Source organism: Ruditapes philippinarum, unplaced genomic scaffold (genome assembly GCF_026571515.1).
Source record: "Ruditapes philippinarum isolate M1 unplaced genomic scaffold, ASM2657151v2 ctg1175_1_1_1_1, whole genome shotgun sequence".
Classification (NCBI taxonomy): Eukaryota; Metazoa; Mollusca; class Bivalvia; order Venerida; family Veneridae; genus Ruditapes; species Ruditapes philippinarum.
In genome coordinates this window covers 63003-84173 of record NW_026853488.1, presented here as the reverse complement: position 1 = coordinate 84173, position 21171 = coordinate 63003, and the positions used below count along the sequence as shown (strand labels likewise).

General features: G+C 35.1%; 2 protein-coding genes across 3 annotated transcripts; one reads left to right on the top strand and one right to left on the bottom strand.

Moving 5' to 3' along the window:
• The first annotated feature begins 893 nt into the window (after window positions 1–893).
• On the top strand, window positions 894–3886 carry LOC132737031 (transmembrane protein 11, mitochondrial-like). The gene is made up of 2 exons (XM_060724261.1): window positions 894–1019; window positions 2215–3886. The coding sequence occupies exons 1-2, from the start codon at window positions 994–996 to the stop codon at window positions 2717–2719; spliced, it is 531 nt and encodes a 176-aa protein (XP_060580244.1). The 5' UTR covers window positions 894–993; the 3' UTR covers window positions 2720–3886.
• A 5402-nt stretch (window positions 3887–9288) lies between these two features.
• LOC132737029 (dehydrogenase/reductase SDR family member 7B-like) lies at window positions 9289–21170 on the bottom strand. Of its 2 annotated transcripts, none has more exons than XM_060724259.1 (7): window positions 21032–21170; window positions 19945–20115; window positions 19409–19515; window positions 18576–18789; window positions 11828–11920; window positions 11083–11235; window positions 9289–10526 (listed from the first exon to the last, which is right to left on the bottom strand). In XM_060724259.1, exons 2-7 carry the CDS (start codon window positions 20087–20089, stop codon window positions 10315–10317), a joined length of 924 nt encoding a protein of 307 aa, XP_060580242.1. In that variant the 5' UTR covers window positions 20090–20115; window positions 21032–21170; the 3' UTR covers window positions 9289–10314. The 2 variants fall into 2 exon arrangements, with proteins under 2 accessions (XP_060580242.1, XP_060580243.1); XM_060724260.1 differs by lacking the exon at window positions 21032–21170 and adding an exon at window positions 20226–20269.
• Between the last annotated feature and the right edge of the window lies 1 nt (window position 21171).

Below are 21171 nucleotides of genomic sequence, written 5' to 3'. Positions count from 1 at the left end.
CATGCGAGAATTATAGGTCTTAAAAATACCAAGGTGAAGTTATCGATCAAACATATTGAGTAAATCGTGTACTGTTATCATGGTTATGCAGTATAAACATGTATAACAAGCAAGAAAACTATGTCTCATATAACTATTGATTTCAGAAACTTCTTATTAACACGATCAATGATTTGTCTCTATATCAATCTAAAATTGTAAAAATAAGACTTCCTATATATATCATGCGCTTCTTTTTTTTCTCCGTATCCCATAACTATACGTTATTTCTTAATTACACAGTTTAAGTTCAAGATCTCCCAGGGAAAAACATTAAAATGTAAACCAGAAGTCAAGTGAAATTAACAAAGCACATATTGTTTAAAACATGTGACTTTTACATATCGTCATCATCCTACAGGTATGACAAAGACCACTGTGTATATATCTAGTAACGCAGGAATGTGCAATTAACGAAAAAGTAACGCCTAGCTAATTTGCCAAAACGTATACGGACCAAATATTTTACCGTAAATCAAATAAAAATAAATCAATAAATATATACGGCTGCTATGACATTATACTTAAACCAGCATTATAAATATTTTCAGGCATATTTTTTTAACTTTAAGATCATTTTTGGGAATGACGAGTTGAAATCGAGAAGTTCAGAAACCAATTTTGGGGCCGGGTTGACCAATTTTGAGGCCGGGTTGACTTGGGGCAGGGTTGACTGTAATTCCGACCTGACTACTATTTCAACTATCAAAAAATTAATCTATGATTAAGATCAATAATAGATTAATATAAAATTATTATTTTGATATGGATCAAGGTCTCCTGTGCTATGGTCCGAATGATTGAAGACATAGTCCGAAATGTCCTAAAATTATCCGAATTGTCTATAATCCGAAATGTCCATTACTAATTATACCGGATACCGGTATTTATTCATTACTAGTTATACCGGATATCGGTATTTAGCAAAGAACAGAGTTAATTCCCTTCACAAAAATGGCGGTCACAACTGCCAGAACTCGGTACAGTTAAAACTTTTTAGATTTATATAATCATTTGTAGATTGGCAACATATATGTAGCATTTTAAATGTAAAGATAAGTAATAAGAAATCTATTCAAAACAAAGTATTTAGTTATGCATGCTCAAAATTGAGTAGATTTTATTCATAACACAAGCTCGAGTAAATGAAACACTGATGAAGCCATTGAAGGTGCAGATCGAATTACAGCAGTGTACGAAATTCGGATTTGAAAGCACTAGGCTGGTCGGACTACCAGATTGGAATATTCAATAGCCCAAAAGACATTTCACTAGCACAATTCATTTGTTCAAAACTGTGGTTTATATTGCCTCTGAAAATACAATAGTCTGGCTGGGCTTGTTACTTTGAAAAGTTGGTAGCCCGAGGAGAAATTTAGTAGTCAGGGGCTATAGGACTAGTGCTAATTTCGAAAACTGTTACAGTCCGGCCCGAAGATTATCCGGCCCAAAATTTTGTCAAATCTGTGGCAAAAAGTACCCAAAGCGGCTAATTATGTACCCAATTTGTTACGTAAATGTACAGATCACTTCCACCGTTCCACTTTTGTCAGATATTTTTTTACTTGAAGTTGAAAACGTTCTTAAGAAAAGTTATTTATCCTGCTCCTGGCCATATTATCAGCTGGATAAAGCCTAGTCAAAATACATTGACGTGCAAAAGCTAGATTCTGAAATGTGTTTTGTTGTGGGTCAGAATTTAGTACCGTACCCTTACTAAAAATAGCACAATATCACATCACCTTGTACAATTACTTGGACTAGATAAGGCATTGCCCAAAAATCTTATCTATTTCCAGTCATTATGTCTCATTATCAAGCATCAAACAACTACATAAAGACGCTGTTTTATTGTGGGAAAAGTAAGAATGAAACCATTTAAGTAATCTAAAACCATGACTACACAATAGCAGTATAAATGGAATACATGGTTGATGTCGGAATGAAGAAGGTTTATCCGGTTCGCTGTGAAAGTGATTTTTGGCTTGTAAAGCTCGCCAAGATACACTTTCTCGCTCACCGGTTAAACCTTCTCCATTCCAACTTCTACATGTAAGCAGTAGAATTTCAGAGTCTGATCAATAATTGAAATAATTTTCACTTACCAAAACCAGACAATTTGTGTATTCCATCAAGTTCAGAGAATGATTAATTGTATATTTGTTTTTGTTACAGTCCTGGGGGTCCACCAGAGTATGTTATTATCCAGGAGCCAGACACTGAGGAATTTACTGATGAAGATTTAGAAATGGAGTTAGATAGAGCACTAGATGCTCAGGCAGAGTTTATTGTCATTGAACCTAAAACCCTCGGTGACGAAACAGCTAGATGGATTAAAGTAGGGAATTGTTTACACAAAACAGCAGTTGTGACTGGCTTTCTAAGCGGAGTTACATTGTATGTGGACAGCTCAAGGAACTATGTTATAATATCTTGTGGTGTTCTCAGCGTATTTTGCGCCAGTGTCTATGCAGTTTCGTGGCAGTATGACCCCTGTTGCAAATATCAGGTCGAAGACAATTTACCAAAGTTGGAAAAAATTCTAGAAAATCTCAACACAGTCACACCTGTAGTTCTTGTACGGAAAGAGGACGCTCGTAGAAAAAAGCTACACAATATTATTGCTATAATATCTGGAATTATTTGTGCATACAAATTTTACAAATGGATCAAAAGTTAATGTCAGGACATTTTAGAGCTCATTTACATAAATCATTTTTTGACTCAAAGACATCATGTGAAGAATGAATGATCAATCAGAAACTGTACATTGGTATATTAAAAAAGAAATGGTGCCATTCATTAGACTAAATCTGATTGCGACACACTCTTTATTTGATCATGTCTTTGTAATGGCACTCAAGATGCAGAGTCAAAATAGTTGTATGAATGTGTTTATAGTTTTTAGACACTAATTCATATTTCCATATTATGAATAATGAAGCATTATGAAACTGCCATGATTTTATCATGTCCAGATAATATTAGATGTTCACGATAATCAAGGGCATTAACTGTGTAAGAAAATCTCAATCTGTTGACAAGTTAAATACCTGTCAGTCTGCACTGTTCAATAAGTTTATTTCTTTATTTACAATGAACTATTTCATGTAATGTTCTTAATATGTCTTATAAGCATCTGCATGTAACCCTTGATCTGCTGTATTTGTTTAAAGGCCCATTATGCTTTTAATTTTATTTTATTTCTCAAAACTTTTAGTTTTTGGTATCTTGGTACATTTCTGAAAATCAGTACTCGTTTGCCTTATACAGGAACCTTTTTTCGCTACTTTTACTCTGTTGGCAACTGGTGCCCGCAGGGCCATTATTCATTTTGTTGGCCGATTATCACCTTCAGGCCCTACTCTGCTGTGAGCAAATGTTTAACACCTCTAAGAAATTAAAAAAATATGGACTTTTTAGGCAAAATGTGCCTTTGAAAGGCTATTCCAGTATTCATTTTGGAATGGTTCTTTGTCAAGATTTGGGATATCAAGATGAAAATTTAAATTAAAAGTTTGTTAGCTATCAGTGGTTCTTGGCCTGGCTTTGTATTGGTAGCAAAGACTAACCAATTCGGTTCTAGCAGGACAAGGGTTAAAGTCATAATTATCATGGTGTAAATGTTTGAATTTGAATTTGGATGCAATCATAATTGTGTTTAATATTTGAATAAATTGTAAATGTGAAACTGTTATCAAGCATGTAAATTCTGTAAGTGTATGTAAATATTAATGACGGGCATGTAGCATGTTCCTTTGAAAATTGAGTTAAGTTTAACAAATTCAGATTATTTTAATTGAGGATTTGTAAATTAAAGATGAAACCAAAATTGTATTTTGTGTTTTATATTGTATATTTTGAAGGAGATATTATTGTAATATATTTGGTCTTAAAAGTGTCAAAAAGGCCAGGGATCTGCTTTGAGACATGGAAAATTTGTCCAGTTTCTATTTTTGGAATTGTTCATTTTCAATTTTGGGTTATTAAATAAAAAAAATGAAATAAGTCATCCAAAAGATTACAGTAAGAGTCTGACCTGCCTGCAGGAATAATCATGTACAGACTGTAATGGCTCTGTACTGGTGACAAAGGCTAAACCCTTTTGATTCAAGCTGGATAAGTGTGTTGCATTATATTTGTTCAAAGTGGAAAATATGAAGTTTATATGATATGGTTTTTATGGCTGTACAATATTATATTGATCGACTTAAATTTTTGTTTTCTTTATCATATTTCTTATTGCATAGGTGTATTGTTTTGGCCTTTGCATCTTAAATGTTGGCTTATTTTTATCTAAAAATGCCTCGCACCATAGGTTATCCAGGATTTCCTCAGCTGTTTTAAGCACAATGGCACCAATGAGTTTCTAAAAAATATCTGGATATCTTTTCACTTGTCTAAATCCCATTAAGCTGAATTAACAATCATACACCATTAAGCTGTCATTTAAATAGCATTACATCAGATAGCGTTGGCATGCTTTGACACAGACTTATTGTGTCGTCTTGAAAAAGGCGACATATAGGGGTTGCTTTTGTTGGGGGGCATCGTTGTCGGGTGCCGCGTCCCCTAAGGCTTGTCCGGAGCATAACTCAGTCACTAGAAGTCAGATTAACTCCAAACTAGGTATGCATGTCTCTTTCAGTGACCGGAAGTGCAGTACACAAGAATTGTTACTCTGCGCTTCTTAATTTTTGAGTTATTATCCTTTGTTAATTTTCAAACTTTATTTTTGTCCAGGCCATTTCTCCTAAACTTTTAAGCTATGGACTTGAAACTTCATAGGATGACAGATCTCATTAAGAAGTGCAGTGCACAAAAACTGGTATTCTGCCCATCTTATTTTTGGAGTTATTGTCCTTTGTTAATTTTCATACTTTATTTTTGTCCGGGCCATTTCTCCTAAACTTTTAAGCTATGGACTTGAAACTTCATAGGATGATAGATCTCATTAAGAAGTGCAGTGCACAAAAACCGGTATTCTGCCCGTCTTATTTTTGGAGTTACATTTTGTATTGTCCTTTGTTAATTTTCATACTTTATTTTTGTTCGGGCCATTTCTCCTAAACTTTAAAAGCTATGGACTTGAAACTTAATAGGACGATAGCAGTGCAGAGCACAAGAACTGGGTCTCTGCACTTCTTAATTTTTGAGTACTTGCCCTTTGTTTTACATACTTTATTTTTGTCCAGGCCATTTCACCTAAACTATAAAAGCTGTGAACTTGAAACTTCATAGGATGATAGCTCTCATTGAGAAGAAGAGCAGTGCACAAAAACGGATACTCTGGACTTAATGATTTAAGAGTTATTACCCTTTGTTAATTATTATACTTTTTTTGTCTGTGCCAAATCTCCTACACAATAAAGCAATTCTGATGTAACACTGTTACAATCAGTTTAAATAAAATGCCACTAAAGTTCAAGGTACATGTACATTGTAAGAGTGGTGTTAATATACTGTTCACAAGGTGACACATCAAAGTGGAGTTCTGTTGTCATATGGGGCTACACAGTGGACAAGGTCAAATTGTGTTTGCTGCAGGTTGACAGTATTTTCAGTCTATAAGATTGTGATAATTATTTTAAGTCAAAAACATTACCATCTGATTGATAATTCTTAAGTTATCAGTAACTGATAACATCAGGTTGTAAAGCATCAAATTTAGGACACAACAACACTGTAAAGGTCATATGGGCAACTTCCCAGCTTTACTGATGGAGGAAGATCAGGTGCCCCTCTAAGCATTATTTCAGGCATGAACAGGCACCTGAGCAGAACCACTGACGAATCATAAGCTAGCTGGATAGCTTTCACAAGTCCCTTGCAGGATTCTAGCATTCTAGAAATGTGTCCATAGGAAATGGGTGCCCCCACACTCCACCGATTTGTCAATCTTATTTATGTCTCTAGGTCAAATTTTTTTTTTTGGCTACATGTTTCTACAAGTAGAAAACTAAAAATCTTTTATTAAGTAAAGGATAAATACTACAAATACTGAATAAATCCACAAGAAAACTCAAAGGTGCATAAGTACACATGCTGACCAACATCCTTGTAACTTTCTGGCCTACAGGTCATAAACTTTTTGAGTTATGTGCAACACAAGTTAAATATTGTAAATTTTTACTAAGTCAAGGGCAATAACTCTAAAAATATCCACACAAAAATACCAAGGTGCACAACTACACATGCTGAGCAACATTCCTGTAAGGTTTCATGACTCTAGGTCAAATACTTTTTTAGTAGCGTGCGACAAAAGTTGAAAATTGGAAATTTTTACTAAGTCAAGGGCAATAACTCTAAAAATACTATATATCCACATAAAAATACCCAGGTGCACAACTACACAGGCTGAGCAACATTCCTGTAAGGTTTCATGACTAGATCAAATATTTTTTGGGTTACGTGCGACACAAGTTGAAAATTGCAAAGTTTTACTAAGTCAAGGGCAATAACTCTAAAAATATCCGCACAAAAATACCCAGCTGCACAACTACACATGCTGATCAACATTCCTGTAAGGTTTCATGACTCTAGGTCAAATACTTTTTAGTTACGTGTGACACGAGTTGAAAATTGGAAATTTTACTAAGTCAAGGGCAATTACTTTAAAAATGCTAAAAATATCCACACGAAAATACCCAGGTGCACAACTACACATGCTGAGCAACATTGCTGAAAGATTTCATGACTCTAGGTCAAATACCTTTTAAGTTACGTGTGACACAAGTTGAAAATTGCAAATTTTCACTAATTCAAGGGCAATAACTCTAAAAATACTATATATATCCACACAAAAATACCAAGGTGCACAACTACACATGCTGAGCAACATTCCTGTAAGGTTTCATGACTAAAGGTCAAATACTTTTTTAGTAGCGTGCGATACAAGTTGAAAATTGGAACTTTTTACTAAGTCAAGGGCAATAACTCTAGAAATACTAAAAATATCTACACAAAAATACCCAGGTGCACAACTACACATGCTGATCGACATTCCTGTAAGGTTTCATGACTCTAGGTCAAATACCTTTTTGGGTTACGTGCGACACAAGTTGAAAATTGCAATTTTTACTAAGTCAAGGGCAATAACTCTAAAAATATTCACATGAAAATACCAAGGTGCACAACTTCACATGCTGATCAACATTCCTGTAAGGTTTCATGACTCTAGGTCAAATACTTTTTAGTTACGTGCGACACGAGTTGAAAATTGGAAATTTTACTAAGTCAAGGGAAATTACTTTAAAAATACTAAAAATATCCACACGAAAATACCCAGGTGCACAACTTCACATACTGAGCAACATTCCTGTAAGATTTCATGACTCTAGGTCAAATACTTTTTGAGTAGCGTGCGACAAGTTTAAAATTGGAAATTTTTACTAAATCAAGGGCAATAACTCTCAAAATGCTATGTATATCAACACAAAAATACCATGGTGCACAACTACACATGCTGAGCAACATTCCTGTAAGATTTCATGACTCTAGGTCAAATACCTTTTAAGTTACGTGTGACACAAGTTGAAAATTGGAAATTGTCACTAATTCAAGGGCAATAACTCTAAAAATACTATATATATCCACACAAAAATACCAAGGTGCACAACTACACATGCTGAGCAACATTCCTGTAAGGTTTCATGACTCTAGGTCAGATACTTTTTTAGAAGCGTGCTACACAAGTTGAAAATTGGAAATTTTTACTAAGTCAAGGGCAATAACTCTAAAAATATCCACATGAAAATACCCAGGTGCACAACTACACATGCTGATCGACATTCCTGTAAAGTTTCACGACTAGGTCAAATATTTTTTGGGTTAAGTGCGACACAAGTTGAAAATTGGAAATTTTTACTAAGTCAAGGGCAATAACTCTAAAAATATTCACATGAAAATACCCAGGTGCACAACTACACATGCTGATCAACATTCCAGTAAGGTTTCATGACTCTAGGTCAAATAATTTTTAGTACCATGCCACACAAGTTGAAAATTTTACTAAGTCAAGGGCAATAACTTTAAAAATACTAAAAATATCTACACGAAAATACCCAGGTGCACAACTACACATGCTGAGCAAAATTCCTGTAAGATTTCATGACCCTAGGTCAAATACCTTTTATGTTACGTGTGACAAAGTTGAAAATTGGAAATTTTTACTCAATCAAGGGCAATAACTCTAACAATACTAAAAATATCCAGGTGCACAACTACACATGCTGAACAACATTCCTGTAAGGTTTCATGACTCTAGGTCAAATACCTTTTAAGTTACGTGCGACACAAGTTGAAAATTGGAAATTTTTACTAATTCAAGGGCAATAACTCTAAAAATACTAAAAATATCCACACAAAAATACCAAGGTGCACAACTACACATGCTGATCAACATTCCTGTAAGGTTTCATGACTCTAGGTCAAATATTTTTTGAGTTACGTGCGACACAAGTTGAAAATTGCAAATTTTTACTAAGTCAAGGGCAATAACTCTAAAAATACTAAATATATCCACATGAAAATACCCAGGTGCACAACTTCACATGCTGATCAACATTCCTGTAAGGTTTCATGACTCTAGGTCAAATACTTTTTGAGTTACGTGCGACACAAGTTGAAAATTGCAAATTTTTACTAAGTCAAGGGCAATAACTCTAAAATACTAAATATATCCACATGAAAATACCCAGGTGCACAACTTCACATGCTGATCAACATTCCTGTAAGGTTTCATGACTAGGTCAATTACTCTTTGAGCCACATGCGACACAAAAAGAGAACGGACGGACAAGGGTAAACCTAAATGCCCCCCGCTATAGTGGGGGCACAAAAAAATGACACAAACTGAATACTCATGTTGTAACAACATTAACAAGCTTTTAACTCAAATCAGGCTAAGAATAGCACAACAATACAGTTTTCCTTTTAATTCCGAGTATATTTCTTAAACATATTTTGCTTCTTTTTTCTGTTTTGAGTGTCTAAGTAATGATCAATGTTTTTAGACTTTTGACCTAAGTGGAGTTCCTTTAATAATTTGATCTTAATTTCTAGTCGATTTATACTTAAAGTACCTGGTTAATGTTTACATAGTATTAGCAATTCTCCTTGAAATGTGACTCTCACCTTAAAAAAGAAAGAAAAAATTGTAATTAAATTTAGTTATTAGTTAATATCGACTATTCCAGGACACTGATGCTGGGACAGTAAATAAAACACAAGAAACTTTGTCAATCGATATAGGTTTTACATGTTTTATTAGCTTAACAATCACAATATAAATGTAATAGATTGCAAATCGTTTCAGAATTGGAATTAACCTATTTGCTTTGCTTTTTCTTCTCTTCTAAAAAAAAATATGGTGTCACATGCATATGTATGAACAGTACATGTATATCACATTAAAGTAATATTAGCCTGGTGTGTACGGTTGTTGGATCAAGTTATAATAATCAAGGAGACTTCACAAAATAGTGATATAACATAAGCACATGTATACTCTACAAGATGAAAATTTATTCTCCTAAAATCCCTAACATCGCGGTACTGGCTAAACATATTATTGAGCATGCTTCATATTGCCAATAATTAACATATTTTAAGTCTTAAGTAAAATCTTTGGTCATTTTATTTTAAAACATGAATTGCAAAGAATTAAAATATCCTAAATATTTCTTTTTTCAGTATAAAATTAATATTTCTTAAACAAATTAATACAGATTAATTATTATTAATTCCTATCAAAAAATTGGGAAATTATATTATATATCTGTTAAGCCTTCTTCAAAACCGTGTCCTGAGAGCTATTTTTAGCAAGACAGTAATGTTCATTTTCTAAAAATAGAAGCTTGGGAAATGAATAGTCTGCTTTACTAATTTACATGTAGAGAGCAGCTCAGTAAGTTAGAGGTATCGAGGGGTTTCCTTATTGTTTATGTATTTCATCGACAGCCATTTTCAATTTCCTACTTAATTCTTTTGATTTGACAATGATATGAAATGCTTTATCTAAAAAATAACATATTAAACCTTAGAAAAGATGAAGGCCACTTTATTGCCAGCAATAGATACTATGATAACTACATTAAAAAAATCTTTGGTTTCTCATTTTCTATAACATGTGTAACAACACTGCTAATAAATGATGGATCCTAAAAACATGTATTTGAACAGTATTTCCCTTTCAGAAAATACGTAAAAAATGTATGAAACTAATTAAAATAAAATCCTATCTAAAGGTATTCATTACATATTAAATTCCATCTTTTATGTACTTTTTATATAGTCTTTCCTTTGTTTCTTAGCTCTTTTGGCCAAAATCCAGAAAACCAGTCTAGGAAACAAGGCTCTAAGAATAATAACCAGTCTGTAGATAAATTTAGCTGGAATAATTTCTGGCTGATGTGACTCCACTGCCTTCAGTATAAGAGATGCCACTTTCTCTGGTGGTAAACCTTCTGCTGTTGTCTTGTCTAAAACTAAAATTGTACACAAATTTAATTAAACATTATAAAATATTTTAATGAAATACATTGTAGCTCTCTCTATTCTTTGTATAGTTATGCTAAAGCTACAAATACAGGGGATAAAAGAGGTGTAAACAATAAAACTCATAACATTAACTTAAGAAATTTATATCTCTGGAAATTAAGCAAATTTTAACAAAACAGAAATCAAAGATGAAATTTTATAATTAGTTATAAACGTTTCGACTTTCTATGATTTCATATTATTAGTTCTAAAGATTTCTGACAGGTTATATGGTCCTATACAAACAGTTATTTGTATATATAACCTGAGCCACTAAGCAAATAATGAATTTACATGTATAATAGAGCAAACTTCTTTTATAAGAGAAAAAATCTGAAATAACTTCATAAATTGACTTCAGTCTTGTATATAGTTTATATAAACATCACAATCTTCCAATACAAACCACCTTAAAAAACGTGCAGTATCTACACAAGTTACAAGCAATCACTTATTTAAGAAACTTCCATTTAAGGTGTTGTTTTATCTAGATAAAGAAATTACCTCCATAATTTGACCCATCAGCACAGACAGCGTTCCTGGAAAGATTGGTCTGTATATAGCCTGGACTAACTACACATACATGTATACCACTTGATGACATCTCTGCTCGTAAACAGTCAAAATATGCCTGAATAGCATGCTTGGATACAGCATCTAATATAATACAAATTTTATACATTAATATATTGGCACTCATGGCAACAAATGACTTTTCAAAAAAACACCATGCATTAAAATAAATTTGCATTGATTTCATTCGTTGAAAAGCTCTTACTGTCCTTCTCCAATAAAACCCCTGTTACTAAATGCTACCATTCATGTGTATATAATTTTTATAAATGTACATGAATGATGTCAATAGTCTTTTGCAAATGGCTTAGTTCCCTATAAAACTAGAGATATAAGGAACAAATTTGGACTGTCCCAAATAAGTTTGCGATAAGCAGAGTTTGAGCATTGTCCAGTTCTTGTTGGTACCAGGAACAGAATTAGAGTTTCTACATAATTATGCTTCCAACACAATCAAACTAGCATAGATTTTGTATTACATGTAACTAATTTCACTGGTGTTGATGGTATATACAGTTCCAAAATGATCCCAAAAAAGTAAAGGGTTGCTGATGCAACTACCCAAAACCTCTCTTTTCCAACAATATTCAGCATTTAGAGAAGAAACAAACTGTAAATACAACTGGTATGTAAGAATTTAGCTGCCTCAAAAATTTATAAAAAAAATCATACATACACGCAGATCTATATGCCTGTGATATTCTCCCTTGTACACTACTCACTGCCACAATATGCCCTGACCTTGACTGCTGCATATGAGGTAGTATAGCTGAAACAAACTAGAAATGTGTCATCATGCCACGGATGCCCCCGCATGCAGCCAAAATTTCAGATGCTATAATATTTAGTTCCAAATTTGTTTGCACAAATTATTTTTTTCATTTTAAGTTCAAAGCCCTTAAAACTTTTCAATGTTAACACAAACCATTTTCATACAATGTTCAAGGCACTGAAATAATTCATTCTTAACCTTTTGAAAATAACATATTGCATATTTGTAGCCAAAATAATGACTACATTCATTTCAGTGCTGAAACTGAAAGTTCAAAATTTTACCAACATTCAGGAAAGATAAGTTTGTCCAAAATCATTGAACCACGACCAAATTCAAACTTTAACTGCTTATTCCTAAGATGTATCTATATTATTTTCAAAGTGAAAGGGACATAACTCTGCCAAAAAATCATCGAACCATGACCAAATTCCAACTTGACCTGCCCATTCCTTTGACATATCCATATGTCAAATTTGAGTTGAATATGTAACACTGTTGGGTAGATAATGAACAGAAACTGTAAATTTCATATTATTTTCAAAGTGAAAGGGGCATTACTCTGCCAAAAATCATTGAACCATGACCAAATTCGAACTTGGCCTGGGCATTCCAAAAACATATCCATATGTCAAATTTGAGTTGAATGTGTTGTACCGTTGGGGAGATAATAAACAGAAACTGAAAATTTCATATTATTTTCAAAGTGAAAGGGGCATAACTCTGCCAAAAATCATTGAACCATGACCAAATTTGAACTTGACCTGCGCATTCCTTTGACATATCCATATGTCAAGTTTGAGTTGAATGTGTTGTACCATTGGGGAGATAATGAACAGAAACTGAAAATTTCATATTATTTTCAAAGTAAAAGGGGCATAACTCTGCCAAAAATCATCGAACCATGACCAAATTCGAACTTGACCTGTATTTTCTCATGACATATCCATATGTCAAGTTTGAGTTGAATGTGTTATACCGTTGGGGAGATAATGAACGGAAACTGAAAATTTCATATTATTTTCAAAGTAAAAGGGGCATAACTCTGCCAAAAATCATCAAACCATGACCAAATTCGAACATGACCTGTATTTTCTCATGACATATCCATATGTCAAATTTGAGTTCAATGTGTGCAACCGTTACTAGGATAATGAACCGAAACTGATGATGACGGAATGACAGAATGACGGAAGGACGGAATGACGAAAGGACGGAACAGGGTAACACTATATGCCCCGGCCATTACATTAAAGGGGCATAACTCTGCCAAAAATCATCAAACCATGACCAAATTCAAACTTGACCTGTATTTTCTCATGACAAATCCATATGTCAAGTTTGAGTTGAATGTGTTGTACCGTTGGGGAGATAATGAACGGAAACTGAAAATTTCATATAATTTTCAAAGTAAAAGGGGCATAACTCTGCCAAAAATCATCGAACCATGACCAAATTCGAACTTGACCTGTATTTTCTCATGACAAATCCATATGTCAAGTTTGAGTTGAATGTGTTGTACTGTTGGGGAGATAATGAACGGAAACTGAAAATTTCATATAATTTTCAAAGTAAAAGGGGCATAACTCTGCCAAAAATCATCAAACCATGACCAAATTCGAACTTGACCTGTCTTTTCTTATGACATATCCATATGTCAAATTTGAGTGGAATGTGTGCAACCGTTACTAAGATAATGAACCGAAACTGATGATGAGGGAATGACAGAATGACGGAAGGACGAAAGGACAGAACAGGGTAACACTATATGCCCCGGCCATTACATTAAAGGGGCATAACTCTGCCAAAAATCATCAAACCATGACCAAATTCGAACTTGACCTGTATTTTCTCATGACAAATCCATATGTCAAGTTTGAGTTGAATGTGTTGTACCGTTGGGGAGATAATGAACGGAAACTGAAAATTTCATATAATTTTCAAAGTAAAAGGGGCATAACTCTGCCAAAAATCATCGAACCATGACCAAATTCGAACTTGACCTGTATTTTCTCATGACAAATCCATATGTCAAGTTTGAGTTGAATGTGTTGTACCGTTGGGGAGATAATGAACGGAAACTGAAAATTTCATATTATTTTCAAAGTAAAAGGGGCATAACTCTGCCAAAAATCATCAAACCATGACCAAATTCGAACTTGACCTGTCTTTTCTTATGACATATCCATATGTCAAATTTGAGTGGAATGTGTGCAACCGTTACTAAGATAATGAACCGAAACTGATGATGAGGGAATGACAGAATGACGGAAGGACGAAAGGACAGAACAGGGTAACACTATATGCCCCGGCCATTACATTAAAGGGGCATAACTCTGCCAAAAATCATCAAACCATGACCAAATTCGAACTTGACCTGTATTTTCTCATGACAAATCCATATGTCAAGTTTGAGTTGAATGTGTTGTACCGTTGGGGAGATTATGAATGGAAACTGAAAATTTCATATAATTTTCAAAGTAAAAGGGGCATAACTCTGCCAAAAATCATCGAACCATGACCAAATTCGAACTTGACCTGTATTTTCTCATGACATATCCATATGTCAAGTTTGAGTTGAATAAGTTGTACCATTGGGGAGATAATGAACGGAAACTGAAATTTCATATTATTTTCAAAGTAAAAGGGGCATAACTCTGCCAAAAATCATCGAACCATGACCAAATTCGAACTTGACCTGTCTTTTCTTATGACATATCCATATGTCAAATTTGAGTGGAATGTGTGCAACCGTTACTAAGATAATGAACCGAAACTGATGATGACGGAATGACAGAATGACGGAAGGATGGAATGACGGAACAGGATAACACTATATGCCCCGGCCATTACATGGCGGGGGCATAAAAATACTGGTCAACTAAAATATTTCTGTGGTCTATGAATAGACAGAGCCAGCAAAATCTTTTTTCAAGTTACTTGTTCATCTTTATCTGAAGCATTTCTTAACTTAAACTCATTTGATATCTATACAGTATATTCTTGAAAATTGCCACTTGTCGGGACAACCTGGGCAATATGGACAATAGATTTTGGCGCCCCTGACTGTACATACTGACTATATAAAAGTCAAACAAGAGCCACCGTCGGGCGGGGGCAACGCTCGACTTTTTACTTTCTCTAAAAGCAAACAAAGAAATGTTTGAACAAAATCTTAACGTTTCCTTTTTATAAAATAAATCGGTCTGTCTTGTCACATTAGTTTTGTCTATATATTTTAAATAGAAACACGCAATTCTATAAATAGAAAATTCTATAAATAGAAACACGGAATTCTATTAATAGAAACACGCAATTCTATAAATAGAAAATTCTATAAATAGATACACGTGGTGGAGTCACGTGGTTGACACATGATGTCACGTCGTAGAGTCTCGTGGTTGAGTCACGTGGTAGAGTCACATGGTAGAGTCACGTGGTGAAGTCATGTGGTGGAGTCACGTGGTAGTCACGTGGTATAGTCACGTGGTGAAGTCATGTGGTAGAGTCACGTGGTGAAGTCATGTGGTGAAGTCACATGGTGAAGTCATGTGGTGAAGTCACATGGTGGTGTCACGTGGTAGAGGCATGTGGTAGAGTCACGTGGTGGAATCACTTCATGGAGTAACGTGGTAAAGTCATGTGGTGGAGTCACGTGGTGAAATCAGGTGGTGGAGTCACGTTGTGGAGTCACCTGGTGGTGTCACGTGGTAGAGGAACGTGGTAGAATCACGTGGTAGAGTCACGTGGTGGAGTCAGGTGGTGGAGTCACGTGGTAGAGGAACGTTGTAGAGGCACGTGGTGTGGTAGAGGCACGTGGTAGAGTCACGTGGTAGAGTCACATGGTGGAGTCACGTGGTGGAGTCACGTAGAGTCACATGGTAGAGTCAAGTGGTAGAGTCACGTGGTGGAGTCACGTGGTGGAGTCACGTGGTAGAGTCACGTGGTAGAGGAATGTTGTAGAGGCACGTGGTGGAGTCACGTGGTGAAGTCACGTGCTGGAGTCACGTGCTGGAGTCATGTGGTGGAGTCACATGATGGAGTCACGTGGTGAAGTCAGGTGGTGGAGTCACGTGATGGAGTCACGTGATGGAGACACGTTGTGGAGTCACGTGGTGGAGTCACGTGGTAGAGTCACGTGGTAGAGGCACGTGGTAGAGTCACTTGGTGGAGTCACGTGGTAGAGTCACGTGGTAGAGGAAACGTTGTAGAGGCACGTGGTGTGGTAGAGTCATGTGGTAGAGTCACATGGTGGAGTCACGTGGTGGAGTCACATAGAGTCACGTGGTAGAGTCACGTGGTGGAGTCACTTGGTGGAGTCACGTGGTGGAGTCACGTGGTGGAGTCACGTGGTAGAGTCACGTGGTAGAGGAACGTTGTAGAGGCACGTGGTGGAGTCACGTGGTGAAGTCACATGGTGGAGTCACGTGCTGGAGTCATGTGGTGGAGTCACATGGTGGAGTCACGTGGTGAAGTCAGGTGGTGGAGTCACGTGATGGAGTCACGTGATGGAGACACGTTGTGGAGTCACGTGGTGGAGTCACGTGGTAGAGGCACGTGGTAGAGTCACTTGGTGGAGTCACATGGTGGAGTCATGTGGTGAAGTCACTTGGTGGAGTCATGTGGTAGAGTCATGTGGTAAAGTCACGTGGTTGAGTCACATGGTAGAGTCATGTGGTAGAGTCACATGGTGGAGTCACGTGGTGGTGTCACGTGGTAGAGTCACGTGGTGGTGGTGTCACGTGGTGGAGTCATGTGGTGGAGTCACGTGGTAGTGTCACATGGAGGAGTCACGTGGTGGTGGTGTCACGTGGTGGTGGTGTCACGTGTTGGAGTCACGTGGTGGTGGTGTCACGTGGTGGAGTCAAGTGGTAGTGTCACGTGGTAGAGTCACATGGTGGAGTCACGTGCTGGATGTCACGTGGTGGTGTCACGTGGTGAAGTCACGTGTTGGTGTCACGTGGTGGAGTCACGTGTTGAAATCACGTGGTGGTGTCATATGATGGAGTCATGTGGTGTCACGTGGTAGTGTCACGTGATGTTGTTGTTGTTGTTGATGATGATGATGATGATATATATATATATATACAGACACACACACATACCAATAAATATATATGGACATCAAATCTGAGAAAATTCAGTAATTTAACCTTCAAGGTCAAGGTCATTAAAGAGCCCAAGTGTTTGATAAACAACAAGGTCTTGTCCTTAAGTATGTTCTGTTATAATATGAAGTTGATCCCTTCAATAATAGCAAAGTTACAGCCAGTTACAGCCAAAACAATGAAAATTTCAATAATTTGAACTTCAAAGTCAAGGTCATTAATGAGTGAAGGTCAAGGTCTGTCTGGTTATTTTTAAGGGTTATCCTTGAAGATTATTATGTTCAAGTTTGAAGACAATCCATTCAAAAATAACAAAGTTACAGCCAATAATAGCCAAAAAAATGAAAATTTCAATAATTTGACCTTCAAAGTCAAGGTCATTTATGAGTGAAGGTCAAGGTCTGTCTGGTTATTTTTAAGGGATATCCTTGAAGATTATTATGTTCAAGTTTGAAGACAATCCATTCAAAAATAACAAAGTTACAGCCAATAACAGCATGAACAAGCAAAATTTGGACTTTTAACCTTGAAGGTCAAGGTCATTTATGGATGAAGGTCAAGGTTAGTGTGGTCTACTGAAAGGTCTTGTCCCAAGGGTTGTTGTGGCCAAGTATGAAGACAATACACCAAGAAATAAAAAAGTTATGATCCAGGTACAAGTTTGCGGACGGGAATGGCAACGGCAAGGCCGCCGCGAATATAGCAATACCTCTACTTTTTTTTTCAAAAAAAAAAAAAAAATTGAGCAAAAAATGAAAGCTCTAAAAGGTAAATTAGAACAATCTTATTTAGCCTAGATGACCTTGACCAAACTGAATGCAAAGTATTAAGGATTTAACTCACTATAGTTTTGGAGCAGTACCTCTAGAATGTTGAAGAAATCATGACTATAAAGCAGGTAAAGTAGACAAATATCGCTTTTTTCGCTGATTCTTACATTTTTCATTCATGACTGTAAATAAATCTGTGTGACAAGATGAATTAGAAGTCTTAAAGTCTTAGCATTTAATCATTCAAGCACCTTGTCTGGTATATGCCGGAATAATTGGTATTTAGTGTGGTGCTCCAACACCTTTTTTAGTATCACTCAAGTATTAATACATTGTAAAGTTACATGTATCAAAAATGAAGATCAACGAGTAGACATCATGTGACAGCAGAAGAGTGTGACAAACAAAGGCAAATCTATATGCCCCATCTCATAACAAGAGCATCCTACGTGATATTAATGCTCGTCTGTTAAAAATTTCTAAGTTAAAATTCCAAAAATATATTGTTTTCAGATTTATGCCCCTTATCTGACAACTGCACTGTCATGATAATCAAGTATGCAAAGTTTCATGTTGAAAACTTAAAATGTCTGAATAATAGGCTACTTTACGGCTTTAACACCAAGATGACAACAACAACAATGACAACGCTGCAGCAATCATAAAAGCTCAATTTTTTACTTCGAAACACACAAGCTAAAAAGGGCTTTAAAAAGTTCTGAATTCAGTTGTTATCCTAAAACTTTTATCCACGAGTGCTAAAAAGATCCAAACCTTTAGTAAGTGCTATCTGTCCAAAATAATTAACTGTCATGACTTTCATATGTACATCAATATCTGTATCTTGTATACTTCCTCTATAACTTATACCAGCGTTGTTGATTAATATGTCAACATGGCCAAATATATCTACAGCTTCATCACCTTTCTTTTCTAGACTAGAGACATCTGCTAGATCAACTTGTAATACTGCCAAATGACTTTTGTGCTTAAAAACAAAACAATACATACAGTAAATATGTAGCTTTATGGGTACATAATATTCTTACATTACCTACCATCATCTCAACAGCTCTAGATTCAAGCTATATTTTATGAAAACTTAAAATCTAATGTATGATATTGTACATTATTGATAAATGGACAAATAAATCAATTAACCTACATGTAGAATAAGGCACTTGCAATCCACTTAAATAACTAAATATGTCAAAGTATGCAAAAATAGCTATTACTCCTATTTTAACAGGGTAGGTATATGGTGATAACTGAAGTAAATTCAGCAACATTTTCCACATAAATGTGGATTGTGAATATACATGCATTTAACTTTTAACACATGTTTCTAATGGTTGAAATTTGGACAATTTACTTGCTCCTCTGAAGGCATGCTGCCTGACATAAAATGTTGACTGTGGTTAGTTGCTGCACTGTTCCTAAAAAAGCACTGTGACATTGACAAAACTTTTGGATAACCCATTGTTATTTTTTAACTCTTAGGCCATTTTGGTGTCTGATATTTCACAAGATGTTTAACTGTTTTAGCTATTGTAACTCAGATACACATGTACATGTTTGTTAATTAAGTAAGGACATTTAAGTGTTACCTTAGGAAGTTGATCAGCAAGACTAGACTTAACCTCCTGTAATTGTTGTACATTTCTCCCTGCAAGTATCACCTTACAGCCATGCTTAAAAAATACTTCAGCACAAGCTGAAAAAACAACAAACATGTACATTTATTAACATTCACATTTTTCATCTATTTTCACCTAATCTTTATTTTATCATTCCGAGGGATTTTTTTCTCTCTCCAGATATTTACTTAAATCAAGCAAATATTTCTTCAAGTTAATTGCTACAATTTTCATTAATCTTATATACAATTTATTATTAAGCAAAAAAAAAAAATATTGAAAACAATTTTGAATCAAAATATAAACACAATTTATATAACAGAGTTACACCTTCAGATACATTTTCAAAATATGCATACTGCTTCCATCTGTCACAAAATGATCAGTTCACTTAAATTCAATAGAAAAAGTGTATGCATCAAGTGTATGCAGCCAGTAGGAGTCCTGGTCAGGCTGCACATTTTTTTCTCACCATGTGACACTTCATATTTATAAGCTTGACTTACCTTTTCCTAACCCTGAACCGGCACCTGTAATGAGCACAACCTTTCCTGTTACATCAGTCTTTTTCCTGTTGTTCAGCAGCCAGTATATTAGATATAATAAGCTTGCTGTTCCTCCAGCACCTACCAGCAGTGAATCAAATGTCATACCTCTTATAATGGCACAACTTCAACCTGAAACAAAAATTGCACACACTAGAAATAATCTAACTCACAAAACTATACATAATTATCTTACAACTTAACTATAATTTTATGTTCCTTATTGTACAATAATTTGTAACCCTAACCATCTCTCAACACCCATAATTATAACCTTGACTTTCAGAACCACCAGCAAAAATCTCGCGAAAAATTGATAAAAAAATAAGAAGGAAATAAGATGATGAAATGACCACATTACATGCCAACCTTGAGCATGTTGAGCAAGTCAAATTTTCTCTGTGACAAATGATCTCATACATCAAGTCCAATATTTGTTATTTAATGTCTCACATCGCTGATAAAAATATTATGTGGGATTTAGTAGTCAGTCACTTGTGGAGAATTATAAATATATATATTGAGCAATGAGTTACTTGTAATACTCAACAAATAAATATCACAGTTATGGGGAGCAGTGGTCTAGTGGTTTAGGTATTAGCCTCTCAACCCAGGGATCATGGATTTTAACCTCTACTCTGGTCATGTTTCATCACATGACACAAGAAACATTTGCTAATAGGCCATTTACCGACAATAACAGAGACATAAAACATATAAACTAACATGTAACAGATCTGAAAAGTAAAAACATTTAAAGCTAGACATCTTAAATACATGTAGGCCTAATTTAACTGGTACATTGTACATGTATATATGTATAATACATGTAATAATAAATACAAAATAATTGTCTTGAACAAGCAAATAAAAATTGTAGCAGATTAAAAATTCTACTGAACTAATGAAATTAAGTTATTCAAAAGATTAAACAAAATCTACAGGATGCTGGCAACTGCAGCAAATATATTGAGACACAAAAAAACTTAAATTTATTAATACACAGCAGAAACATTATCATCATGTGCAATGAATAATCAACAATTACATAAAAAGTAGTTAGTTTGCCAATGTCAGGTTGATTCAGATCTGTAATCAAACAGTCAGTCTTCTTTTATTCAACAGTCGAATTCGCTATCATGCCTCGATATTTTTCAAAACACTGAATTTGTAAATTTCACTTGTTTG